The 14,226-nt window shown below is 38.5% G+C and overlaps 1 protein-coding gene across 8 annotated transcripts in view; it reads right to left on the bottom strand.

Annotated features, from left to right (window-relative positions):
* NRXN3 (neurexin 3) overlaps positions 1 to 14,226 on the bottom strand; it is a 972,437-nt gene that overhangs the window by 131,881 nt on the left and 826,330 nt on the right. For all 8 annotated transcript variants that reach the window (XM_086893498.1, XM_086893497.1, XM_086893499.1 and 5 more), the window contains one exon: positions 917 to 1,088. In XM_086893498.1, coding sequence (XP_086749624.1) covers positions 917 to 1,088 — 172 coding nt within the window. The remainder of the gene's footprint in view (positions 1 to 916; positions 1,089 to 14,226) is intronic.

The raw sequence follows: 14,226 nt of genomic DNA, 5'->3' as shown, positions 1-14,226 counted from the left end.
TTCTTAGACTCAATATTGAAAACCAAGAAGATCATGGCTTGAGCTTAGGCAACATATGAATAAGAGGAAAGTGGTTAACACTGGAGTCCTTTCCTTGTGTTCATTCTTCCTTTTATCACCATACACATTATCACACCTCAGCTATCTAATGCACTGTCAGCATCACTTTTTCACTTTGAGTAAATCTGATCCTTTAGCATGGTGACATAAAGTATCATGAGGTTGTGATTTGCCAGTGGTAGGATAAAATATGTGAGAGTGCACCAAGAGCCACTTATTCGCTATTTCTGGTGGATTTAGGGTGGTAATTTCCAAAGATACTGATTTTTTCCACTGCATTTTAACAGAAAGTCAACTAGGAGTTGTCAGTTTTGGTTAGATGGTGCATTAACCTTCGTATCTGCAAACCTAAGAGAGAAGAATTTCACCTAAGTGAAATTCAGACGATAAAAAATTACAAGGTAAGCATAAGGTCCGCTCAAATACTTGCTTAATCTTCCACATTCCTTACAATTCTACTCTGTATGTATATAGACAGTATCTGGGGTGTGGCTAGAGTCACCACTCCTGTTCATAAAGTCTGTTCAAAACTTTTGTACCTTGAATATTTAGAAAATATCACAAGTAGCAAAACCAAATTTGTCATTGAATGGCTTTGTAACTCTGTATAGAACCAGGATTCACCTCTGAAATAGCATGATCTATGTGCATCATGCCACACAGTTGGCGTGCTTATTCTTCCAGTGTAAAGGACCATTAGTTTGTTTTCCAAGAGACAGAATACACATCACCAGGCTCGTGAATTCCTTGTCGAGATGAAGCAACAAAGATTTATATAGAAACCAGCTGTTATTAAACATTAGTTTATAGGTACAGATACACTGAAAGAGGAAAAAAAGAAGAAAAACATATGTACCTGTGGGGTAGTGTTCATTCACTGGCCAGCTGTCAACCTGAAGTGTTGCATTGCCACCATTCCTGGTAAAGCGTACTACGTGGTATTTGCCATCATTTACAGGTGTGCTTTCCTCTTTAATAGAGATGTCCACTGTGCCAATATTGAAGACTACACCAATCTTGCCTTGCTCCTAAAAGAAGAAAAGAAACAAATGTTTTTAAATTGCTGCCACTTAGGAGAATGTTCTTGGCCTCTGAGTCTCTAGTGGGTAATTCTGCCGGTAGATGGCACTGAAGAATACACAGAAGTGTCATTTTTAGCTTCGTAAGGACACACTTCATTGGTTCTGCTTCAATGCAAACACTTTCTTTCACACTGCTCTTCACAGCACTCACCTGAAGACAGTGACTCATTTGTTCCTGTGAAACATCACAGAAGACAGGTGAGAAACCAGGCAAAAAAATCAGGAGATGTGGATAAAGAGTTATTTGAGCAACATCTCTCCTGATTATTACTAGTCACTTGTTATATAAAATGCAGCCACAGACAGGCTGTTATCTCAACACCTGTTTTTTTCCTGTTATTCTTGGGAAACAAACAGTCCTCACCCCCCAAAAATAACTGTGGGATGCAGCAGGAAGAATGCAGTTGGAAGATGAATGGAAGTCAAAGGGAGCAGAAATGTTATTAGCTGACTTTGAAAACCAGAGAGAAGCTACCTAAAAGACAGGAGCAGCCCATCTTATTTTTCTCCATCACACACTAAGCAGTGCCCTACCATTAAAGTGGTGCTTTCACAAAACTTTCCGCTAGTCACTGACTGAAAGGGAAGGGCAGGAAAAGCCTGTTATAGTAATCACAACACTTCCTTCTGCAGCTCCCCTCAGGTGGTTCCAAGTAATGACCATATTTAATGTCTTTAGGTTGTAAAATGCACACCCAGGATATACACAGATTAGATATATGCATTTAATACTACTGACTTAAACAACGACAGAAATTCTCATCACTGTACAATTAAGAGGAATGCATCTCCAAACACTCAGTAAGGAGAGGCACAGTATGTTGGTGTCAACAATTCTGAAGGCATGTTATGTGCACTGCACAGATCCAAAAGTGGTACAGACAGGCAGAACTAAAATGCATCATATAGGAAGTCAATACATTTGCAAGCTATCCATACGATAAAATTGAAACAACAGAGAGGAGATGGCCATTTTCTATGCAAATATAACTTCCTTGAAAAAACCTGGGGTATAATAAAGGGTCATGGGACAATTCTGTTCCATTTAATACCTTACATATCTGCTTAGTGGGCAGAGGACTCAATTGCACAGGGCTGTTACCCTAACTTCACTACATTCACATTAGCAAATCTCAGCAGTAAGAAACCTCTCCTCTTGTACTTGATGAACACCTTGGATTCCTCTCCTGGATTTAATCCTGTCTCCTGGTATCAAAAAATCTTTTTTGTAAAAATTCCACCATTTTTCAATTTCTCAGAGAGGTCTTTCTGATTCCTGCTTTACATTTCAAAGCTTACTCATACCAAAGTACTCATCACAAATTCCTTGTATCTTCAATACCCTTCTCTTTTTTTTAACATTTTCTTCCTAAAACCAAGTTTCCTGGTATCTGACTAGGACATTGTTTTTGGAAAGGATAGCAAGCAGTCCTGTATCTGAAGAGGTCATGTCTGAAGAGGTTCAACTACTTGAGGTTTAGTACTGAAACAGTAAGCATCTTGGTTTTTCTCTCAATACAACAGTAAATTTTAGACTGTGCTAAATGTACGCTGGATAGGAGGTTTCATGTACATTCATACTGTTATTCTTTGAAGGCACTTTTCTTCAAGATATCAATAAAATCTTTCTCTTTTCATGGGAACATGAGGTAAGTGGATTGGTGCTCCCAACAGATGCATACACTCAGATGCCATTTGAAAACAACCAATGTTTCTTCTCTTATGCTAGCCAAAAATAAGTGAAATTTCAGTTAACAAAGATTTATTTCAGATAAAAGCATTGCTGGCACAGCTTTACCACTTCTTTGACATATGAAGTGATCTCCCAACACTGTTTTAGTGAATCTTCTGGTGGTAACCATATAATTATCCTTACCTGCATAGCAATTACCAACACACGTGATTAATTTTCCCTCAAAGACTCAAATAATATATAGCAACCAGGTAACCTGGCTGCTGATACTGTGGTTTTGCAAGATATTGCCTTACAATCAACCTCCTGGAAAACCTCTCATACTGCTTTTTAGCTGCCATCAATACATCAAACTTCTTTGGCAAACTGTGGCTGCTCTAAAAGAGTCCCCCTTGGTGAAGGTACAGCATAAACAGGTGAGATGAAGAGCTGTACCTTTTCTAATGGAACAGATCACCACCACAGAAGAGGAAGGGATTAAAAGGTATTTTTGCAGCAGAGTGAAAGCTGCATACCTTCAAGCCTACAGCTTAATGAGGCAAAGGTAAAAAACGTGCAGGTGGGGAAAAGGGTGGTGGGAAGTTCAATTAATCTCTGCAGAATGAGAAAATGTTTCTGATTTCTCCTCAGAGGAAAAGGAGATAGCAACTTTCACCATTTCCTTTCCCAAGGCTTGAAGGAAAAGACCTATTTACAGGGTGAGTGATAAGAGTGCAAACTGGGAAAGAGATAAGATTCTAGAAGCAGAGGACTGCAAAATGCCAGTGGCCTTTAGTCTGATGGAGAGAAGAGGGAAATGAGCAAATTGGTGCCTTTCCCACACCGAGAGACATCCCCGCCCAGAGCCAGAGAGAGCCCTTCTAAAAGCCTTGTAACACTGTTGCAATTAAGAGCAAAAAATTTGTCTAAAAAAAAACTGTGATTCTTATGGACAGCCTACTCCAGCTGGCTCTTGGGCAGAGCTCTCTGTGCCTCTTTAACTCAAGTTTTGCAGAAGCACAATTTCTGAGACTCTTATTTGGACTGAGTAGGAACTTTTAATGAAAATGGTTTTGTTCCAATTACCAGAATAAAACACAACACAATATGTCAAAGGTAGGGCTACTGAAGCTAAACTGTACACACAGACCTCAAAATACAATTTATTTATAATATTTTATATCTTCAGGGCACCAGACACTATGAAAAAATTAGCAGTTACTTTATGCATTCCTGACAGAACAAAAAAATAAAGCAAAGGACAGAGAAAATCCTACAGCAAAGAACAGTGACCATGGACACAAGGGGCAAATTCACAATTTATTTTCAACATCTCTTCAATTCCAGTTTCATGCACTACAACCCTTCATTAAAAACAGCTTTTACCAAGACCTTTCTTCCTTCTAAATCTGAAACACAAGCTTTACCATTATGGTTTAACAGTTCATGATGGACATAACCTTTCATTCCTTTCCCCACACATTCACCTGGTGGATTTTCTTTCCACATAACCAAAGGTATTAACGAGCCCAGTAAATATGAGGCAAAGAAAGATTTACCTTTGAGCCACTACCTAAAACATTTATAATGTAGGATTTTTTTTTTTTCTTTAGCTAACTATAGAGCAAGGAAAAAGGTGAATACAGAACCACACAGAGCAAATAAGTTACGTGGTCCAAAAGGGTTCAAGAGAATTATAACAGACAGTCCAATTATTTTCCTCTCTATATTGGTATTCACTGGGTGCCTCAAAAAATTTCTATTAAAAGGCAACCATTAATTAATGGTTTTGAAAACTCCAAGTGACATCAAGTGCTGGCACTATGTTTTGGAAAACTGAAAACCATTTTATTTATAAATAATGAAATGAACTCAGTATTCAATCTATCTCACTTTTCTTCTTCTTTAAGCCTAGTGTGCCAAAAAGGATTTTTAAAGTTTTTCAAGAATTTGCCTTGTGCTGATTTGTCCCATAAAATTGCTACCCTCAAAAGCCACATTACCATTTCATTCCCTACAGCACTTCTGGAGATGAACTTCTGCCATTATGTCTCTATGACTTTAGAAATATAAATATGATCACATAAAGGAATGGTTGTAGATAAATTATAAGAACAAAAAAAGCACAAAGTACTGAAAAAAAGAAAAAATTGTACAAGGCTTCTCCTTGACCTTTCTACTCTACACAGACTGCTCATAACTGTTTGTTATATGCACAATCACCAAACATTTTCAACATTATTTAATTACACAAGAGCTAATCTACAGCCTGGATCAGGAGATCAGCAATTTATTGCTTGCCCTAAAGCATTGGTTTGCTTTGGGCAGCCTTTTATTTTACCTTTCTTTAAACCAGATTCTTTATCTGTGACAGAGGAGTTACAGGCAATCTTTCCAAGCTTTACAAGCTCTGAAAATCCAGATATATTTTACTTAAACATTGGTTATATACTGCTGACCCAAACATTTCAGCCCTCAGAGCAATTACAATCTCAGAGGAACACGTCCTCAGCTTTCCTCACCTTCTACATTCAACTCCTCCAAACCTGTTCCTCTCCTCTCAGGGGACCTCAGAACAGTGAGATCTTACATTTTAGCAGGTATGTTTTAAATTTTGTTTCTCTTCATTCAAGGAGAAGTAGAGCCTGTCCTGTGTGCAAATTGTCAGGCCTTTGCTTTCTCCATGCCATGCCTTTACATTTTGAAGGCATTTGTCTTTATGTAGCAGACCAGGTAGAAAGAAAGAAAGATAGGATTGGCAGTGATTTTGTAAGATGAGCAGCTAGTGTGTGTTAGAGGGTACACATAGACGAACAGTCACATGCACTCTGTGCTCTGAAAAGAGCTTTACCCTTAGGTTTTCTTTTTCTTAATCTAAAATTTAAATTGTCCACACTAAAAGTATATATTTGTTCCCTGTGTTCAGAAAGTATTTAATTTCAAAAAGCCAGAGACAGAACTCCAGGCATTAGGACAGATCCTACTCTCAGCTGCATCAATGTGAATCAATAGCAATTCTGTTGAAGAAACTCAATTCCTAGTGATCGAAGTGGAAGCAGAGTTTATCCCAGTATCTTTTTGTGTTGTTTTGCTTATTTTTCTGAAGTAGAATGTAAAATAAAAGGAAGTATTTATAAAAAAACATACCTGAAATCTGAATACAACCCCGGGCTTTGTTTTCTCACACTTATTTTATTGCATAATTTTTAAAATAGCAACTACTGCACGTACTGCCTCCTCCTCCCACCCTGCCTGGTTCCAACATGGCTAGACATCAGCCCAGAACTGGCAGACAATACTCCTAGTTTCTCCGTCCTGCAGATCACTGCTGATTATGCTGCTCTCATTTGAAACTGATACAACCTCTTTCAGCAACACAACAAGCCATTTCACGCTGTAGGAAAGTTTTTTAGTAAACTTTCCCTCCCCCCCCAAAATATGCCAGATACATACACTTCAGCTGCACTACCCTCTAAATTCAGGAGAATTGTTTTGTTTTTTTAATAACCCTGAGAACTGCTCTTCCTTGAATGGCTTGCTTCTCTTTGGGCTCCTCACACTTGCCATCTAGGTTTTTAAAAAGATTGAACTTTTATTTCTCCCTCTTTGTTTTCACTTTATTCTTTAAGACTTTCTTTGCTTGATTTCCTTCAGGGTTTTGTTTGCCTGGTTGTTTTTTATTTTTTGCTTTGCCTCTAACTTGATTCTGAATGTTAGTCCCTCTGAAGGATCACTCACTCTCTGTGGTTTAGGGGGCTTTGTACAACAGTGCTAAATACTGTGAGTTATCCAGGAGAACTGAAGGTATAGATGCACATTCCTCAGAGGACACTCATTTATTACTACAACTACAGATCTTTTTTTGTGAACTTTCACAAACAGAATGGAACAGAAACTCAGAAAGATCTTTGCTGATTAGCAAGGTAGTAGAAACCAGCATTGTCCTTAGAGGGCCCTTCTGGGCTGCAGCTAGAACTGAATGCATGGCTGGACACATCTTTCTGGTACATATGTATCAATGGATTTAAGAAGGGCAAGTATTAGAACCTCTATTCAGCACAGAGTATAAGGCAGTTAAGTTCTACTCTTCTCTGGCCATATTTAGTACTGTTTTTAATATCACTGAGAGGTAACTCTGAAATCAGGATTCAGTATGCAAAAAACTTATGGTTGGGAAAACGGAGAGTTTACTGGATGAAATCTGTCTTTATCCAAACAGTGATGGCTGGGGAAACATGCTCAAGAATCAGTATCACCACCCTGGCAAATACGATAATCAACACAAACAGCAAATGCTCTGAGAGGAATGAAAGGTACTGAAGCTCACCTGTCTTGGAAGGTTTTGATCAGGGTGCCAACACTTTACAGTTATCTTGAAACAAGGAAAAAATATTAAGGGGTAGTACACAGGTCAGCTAATTTTAATTGATTTTTAAGGGCTGTTATAAGGAGCAGTAGGTAATTTTTTGTTATATACTGTTACTGCTTCTTTAAGGTTCTCCACCAGATCTACACAATGCCAGTTTAAACCTATTTATCAGAAATAATCACACACACACAGAGGATAAAATAAATAGAAATTATTACCCTTTGGGGGCATGGTTTTAAAAAGAAGCAGTTCTCAGCGATACATAATTTATAAGCCTAAAAAGGACAATTGTTATAATCTACTCTCCTCTAAAATTTTATAGGAGGTCATATATCTTGTCTGAATTGATTCTTTTTTAAACTACAGGATATATTTTAGAGCAGCATTTGTGATTTGCAGCTGGGGAAAGAAGGCTTGGATTCATTACAGTTGCTATTTTGATGAGATTGGCCTAGTGCTGAACACGGTCAAAAAGGCAAGTGGAATTCAAGAATTGTAATAAAAAGGAACAGTGTACAAAAGAAAAACCTGTATTATAAGTTAAGGGTTGACCTTTGACTTCAGTTCTTGAGCACAGTACACAGATCTTTTTGAGGCCATCTCAAAAAGAAAAAGAGGAGATATAAAAGGTTCCAAAAAGTAGTACACTTGAAATTGTGTATATAATAAAGAAGCAGTGATTCAGCAGTAATTCTTTATAACTCAAAGAACAAATATATAAGAAAGGCATTTGACAATTATGTTTAAGCAAAAAAAAGTACCAAATTAATGGGAAGGTTCAAGAATTGAAAACAGGAATATAACCTTGTGCTCAGCTCTTCCTGAAAAGCAGATTATTGCTTAACTGTTACTGCCTTTACTGAAACACCATCTAGGATCATACCACCACAACTGACTTGTAAGTCTGTGATCAATCAAAATTTTCTTCAAGGTTGCTACTGACTCTTGCTCATTTTAAGTGGTAGAAAAATAAAACTGGGAAATATTAATGAAAATCTCATCTTTTCCATTGAAAGTTTAGGAAAGGTAACTTACATAAACATCTCTCACTGGCCACACTGCTGCCTGTAGTCCATCCTCAGAGCAAAAAAATGCTAAAGCAAAAGACTTAGGGTTCCAGCTTCATCTTTCCTTGACTGCAAACTCTCTCCTCAGTTTTATAGAGCATAAGAGAAAACCACTCAGATCTCAGATTCTTGCTTAAAAGCAGGTTTTCCAATCTTTCATTTAAACTTCCCCATGGCACTGAAACTCCCTCAGTTTACTTATACTTCAAGTAGAGACACCAGAAATTTTGAACTTCAGTTTACAGCAATTACACAATCTTACCATGTGGGCTCACATTTGAGGCTTATTCACCATGAACAACAGTCTAATTCAGGAGCTCTCTCTGGGAGTGTTCCTTATATTGAAAGGTGATCTCTTTGGCTGGAGACACCTTACATTATTGGGCTAAAGTAAAATTTATATCAGTTTCCTTGTTAAGAATTTAACAAGTCTTCCAAACTGCCCTTCATTTTCTGCCAGTTGAATGTTTATGTGGGACACAGATGGCAATATAATACTTCTTTAATGGCCCTTACTACAAGAAATTGCAGCACAGGAATACACTGCTACTAAAGTACATCTTACACCTGTTCTTCAACCTTTTTTGGTCAAACACCTTTGCAATATTACAGAAACAGATTTACCAGTGGGATGTGAAATTGCCATTCTCTTGCTTTAATTTTGCCTAATCTTCTCTCCCTGCATCTTTCCATCTTTCAGTCTTTGCCTTTTGTCTAATAAAAGTATATTTTATAATCAAATATAATCAACTACCCTGAAGACAAGTGGGAAAAAAATGGACAAGAAGCACAATTCTGTGACAGTTCTACCAGGATCAGGAGTGACTCATTATGTACAACAACACACACAAGGTATTTTCACCAGGAAAAGACAAGAAATATAGAATCTGCTTGTTTACTTCAGCCTAGATACCCTGCACCAGATAAGAGCTTTACACATCACTGAAGCAGTTTAGGTAACATTAATACATAATATCAGCAGAATTACACTTAGGAATTATTTTTTCCCCAGAAGCTTACATATTTCTTGTAAGGTGATACCATTAGTACAAATAGAGACCTTTAAATTTTAACTCACTCACAGAGGTAATCAAAACTAGTAAGACAGAACACAGGGTTGAAAAAAAATATTTTTGCTTTTACTGCTGCTCTGCAGTACCTTGAAAAAGCCACTTTAATTTCTCTCTCTCCAGTTTGTCTTTTTATAATGTGAAGTCACATTATCAAAAGGCTTATCAAACAGTATTCATATGTTATCTGCCACAGTGGAGCCCTAGTATCCAGTGGGGCCTCCAGATGTTGTTGCAGTACAGTTAATTAATATCAAGCAGAGTATCCTGATTTACAGTATCATCAGTACCATGATGAGGCTTGTACTAAGCTCACCTTAAACCCACTTCCTCAAAATCTAGGGAATGCTGTGGCACACCTAGCTGCTCTCGCATCGGACACCTGCCAAGCCCAGTAATCAGTGACAGCCAGCAATATTAAAAAGGAGGCTTCCTTCCATGAGATTCAGTGCCTAGGATGGTGTGCCCAATTAAATCTTTTCCTGTTACCTAGGATAGCACCAATATACTGCCAGTCAATTAACAGGCAGTAGAATATTTCAAGAAACATGTGCAGGTATGTTTAGACCACACAATTTGCAAAAAACAATTGTTATTACACAGCTGGTGATACTCCAGCCACAAGGCTGCTAAACCCCACTCATTTAGGGATATCATACTGCAATTAAAGAAACTGAAATTAGGAGCATGCTGAAAAGGGGCATTTCCTAGGGAAACAGGATGCAAAACAAATTAAAAAGGTGGTATCTGTCTATTGGTTCACTAGCAAATACATTATTCAGATGGCTAATTTGTTCTCACAGATTAAAATACGCATGATAAAAATATGCCCTATCTGATGGTGTGAACTCCAACTATAATTAGGATTAAATATTGTGACAGTGCCTTCTGAAAATATAAACAGTATATCTTGGGAAATTTTGTGAAATTATACCTTGTAGATAAGATTCTGCATTAGATCAGAAACAGGAACCATTCTGAATGTTGACACCAGCTTCAGTTTTCCCAGAGAAGGGAGCCAATGCATATCGCATGCTGCATTTTAAACTTGAAGTATGCTCAAGCTGCTGCACTCTTCCGGCATTACCGAAGTTGGCTGATTAAAAGTAGGCCTTTACCTTTCTAAGAGCTGCTCTGCAACTCACTCCTCAGAAAAAAAACATGACCAGCTGCTAAAATGTCACATCCACTCAATGAAGAAATGACTGCAGTAACAAGTCTGATTTTAGTAGGGCGCAAGAGCAAGGAGTGTGCTCCAAGGAGAGACCTTCCAGGAGAAAATATGCCCACTGATCTCACAACATCTCCCCTGGGGTTTCAGTCCACTGGGTAACATTGCCAACAATTTATGCTGGCAGAAGCTAAAGTGGCAATCACAATCCAGTGGTTTGAACCTCGCTGGGTACCAGATACTCACGAAAGCCTCTCCATCACTTCTCCAATTCAGCAGGAGGAAGAGAAGAAATAAAATGAAAGGCTCATGAGTTGAGATAAGGGCAGGGAGAGATCACTCATGACTTGCTGTCACTGGCAAAACAGTCTCAGCTTAGGGAAATTAGTTTAATTTATTACCAATCAAATCAGAGTAGGCTAATGAGAAATAAATCTTAAAAACACCTTCTCCTTGACTCTCCCTTCTTCCAGAACTTCACTCTTGAACTCTCTATCCTCTCCCTGCTGCCTGCCTCAGCATGGGCTTCACCACAGGCTCTATCCCACTGCCACTGCTCCTGCTCAGCAATGTGTTCCCCGCTTTTTAGCTATGTTTTCACAGAGGTTATACCACTGTCCCAGATGGCCTTGGCCAGCAGCAGGTCCTAGTCTTGGAATTGGCTGGCCTTGGCTCTGTCAGACACAGGGGAAGCTTCTGACAGCTTCTCACAGAAGATAACTATGTAGCCACCCCATATAAAAATCTTGCAAACCCAATGTATACACAAAATATGGATTTAAAGATCTGATACTTACCATGTGGAATAAACCATGTACCTTAACTACTGACTTCCTTACCAAGAACATTGGCTGTGAGATGTCAATGAGCTGAAGGCACAGCACATACTGCTCAGTAATAGCAATCAATGTCTGTCTCGACCCATAACCAACAGAAAAGTGAGCACTTGTCAAGAAGATGGCTTTAAAAAAAGACACTGCGTTCTGACAGGAAAGGTGATCACAAATACCAGTTTGGCACCATCCAACTCACCCAAGTACAGTAGCTATAGAAGGGCAAAGGGGTGAAGAGGCTCTGGACAGAATTAATCTATTCAAACTTGGTTTTGCCTAGTGTTCATTTTTTTGCAAACTCTCTTATCTTAATCATAAAGAATATCCTAGGGTTTCAGAGTGGTCCAAAAATACATATTTAAAGGTATTACATGACTAAGCACTATATACTACTGCATTTTCCTTTCTTAGAGTTTTCTTGACAGAATTTTAATAGAAGTCTAATAGAATTTAGTGCATCCAGGGCCTATATTCTATGTTTCTTTTCAAGTCTATGAAACAGAGTCCATGAACTGCATAATATCAACAGCCTACTGTAACCAAAGTAGCCTTCTTTACCACACAAGGAAGTTTGAGCTAAGGTTCAATAGGTCTCTCCAATCCAACAATAAAAAGAGGAAAAATGTGAGGACTTGCAAACACAAACAGTACCTGGATTCAATAACAGCTTATTTCTAGCTTTTCAAAGCTAGTTTTCTTAAAATGGAAGATTTATTTTTTTTTAAAGTTAGTGTAGTGTGGCTTTTGAGATGTGGCTGGACTCCAGCTGAAGGCCTTCCTAATCCTGAATTAAAAACTTTTAATGGAAGAAAACCATTAAAAATACATGAACATTGCAGTATGGGAAACTTATATTTCTAATGAAAATATGCTAATTACTCAAAATAAGTTAATACTCTACAGATTGCATAAGAGAGCACTGATAGATGCTAGAATATTAGACAGAGATGGAAAAAGAGAAGAAGGGAACATAGTGAAGACATAGCTCACAAAGTGGCTATGACTGGTACACCAGTACCATTTGCATGCTGGAAAGCAGAGACGAAGATAAATGACTTGACAAAATTTTGCAGGAACAAAAAGTTACAGGAACAGAGGAAATAAATTAAACGTCCTTTCATTCTTAAGCTACTACCTAGCACTTTACATTACCTTAACTTTGCTACCAAAGAATACTTCAAACACCCATGTTTTACAGACACATAGGATGCACTAACTACTAAACAGGTCAAAAGGCTGCATCTGAAACTTGTTGGAAAAGTACCTCACATCAAGACTGACTTTTCTTACAAAGATGAGAATTTTATTAAATCAAGATAGGCCTCTGGGAAAAAAAATCACAACTTGGCTATTAATGTACTTAATTTGTGTTGCAGAATTTGCTTATTGTTTGGCAAAGTGGTATCAGCTGAGGCCGTTGCCAAGTTTGTTACTTTTTATGCTAGTTAAAAGACAACTGCTGATGTCAAATGGAAACTTGATTATTTGGAATGGAAGTCACAAAAAGAGCTGAAGTACTTCCAGTACTGATTATTTTGCAAAATAGGTATGGGAAGGAGTAGTGAGTAAGGAGAAGGTTAATGTCATGATTTCAGCTCCCATATTTCTTCCCGATATCTTCTTCTCTGCACTTTCTAGGAAAAATGTTACAAGATGTAAAAGGACAGACAATATATCAAAGGAGACTCCTGTTTTAGGACTGTGCTGAGATCCTAATCCTGCTGTAATACCAGAAGTGCTTAGAAGATGAGTGTCCTCTAGGTTCTAGAACACTTTGAAATCAGCAGGGGAGAAACACAAAAGAACAAAGCATAAGGATGCAATTCCATTACGCAGCCTCCCTTGTCCTCCTGAGTGGCCACGCACTTACCCACATTAGCTTCCATGGGAAGAAGCTGCTTCATCAGGCCTGCATGAAGGGACAAAGATCACCTTTAGAGACAATCCTTCATTCAGAAATCAGTGTAGCTACCATTAGGAACACTGAGGTAAAGGAAGTTCAGGGTATGGGAGGTAAGACCAGTACAAAACCACCCCTAACATGTCCTTTCCTTCATCAAGGATGAATTTTTGTGAATAAACTGAAGCAGCCAAAGGAATTCAGAGATACAGGACTGTTGTGATTTAGACTATTCAATTTATGCTTACATACTGGAAGGGAAAATTTTCTAGCTTCTGTCAAGCATTTTGTGATTTAGCAAGACTCAGTAAGTATTACCCAAGTGCAAGAACAGAGTTCCTCTGTCCATTCATTATTTTGTCAGCAGGCTGCTGAAATTAGGTCAAACTCTGACATTTCTACTCAGGAGAAAGCCCTCCAGAGGACCCAGATGTGAAAAAGGATTTAGCTCAATATTGTATGTTCAGCAGAAAATAACATAGCCTTTGCTATTACCAAATTTTTAACAACTGCCATTTTGTTTAGGGGAAAAAGATGTGCCTCATCTTTTTGCAATGATATGACCATAGCACCAGATCCCCATATTTTCTCCTTCCTACACAATTTAGCCATCTGACGAATTGATTGGGAAAGACAATAAACTTGCAACAGGCTGATCTTGTAAAATACAAACTGAAGGAGCAATAAGGGTGATGGATGTCTGTGGCCAACTATTATGGCTGTTGTCTGTGTCTTCAGGCAGATGGAGGACAGTACTGGCAGCATATGGCATGGGAGTTTGGGCTTGGAAGGCAGATACAGCAGACTTCTGATAAAAGGAATTAAAACCAAAGCAGTGTGGTGGCTAGCAAGCCAGTCTGACAGACCAAACCTCTGATCACCTTCCTCATTTCTGCACCTCTACACTTTACCCAGTTCTACATGTTCCCACCTCCATTCCCAGAGCTGGCCTCGGCTCTGCCTGCAGAGGGGCAGCTGAGAAGCCTCACCTTGGAAGGGGCT

This window comes from Cyanistes caeruleus, chromosome 6 (genome assembly GCF_971803275.1).
Source record: "Cyanistes caeruleus chromosome 6, bCyaCae1.hap1.1, whole genome shotgun sequence".
Taxonomy (NCBI): domain Eukaryota; kingdom Metazoa; phylum Chordata; class Aves; order Passeriformes; family Paridae; genus Cyanistes; species Cyanistes caeruleus.
This window is presented reverse-complemented; position numbering and strand designations above follow the sequence as displayed.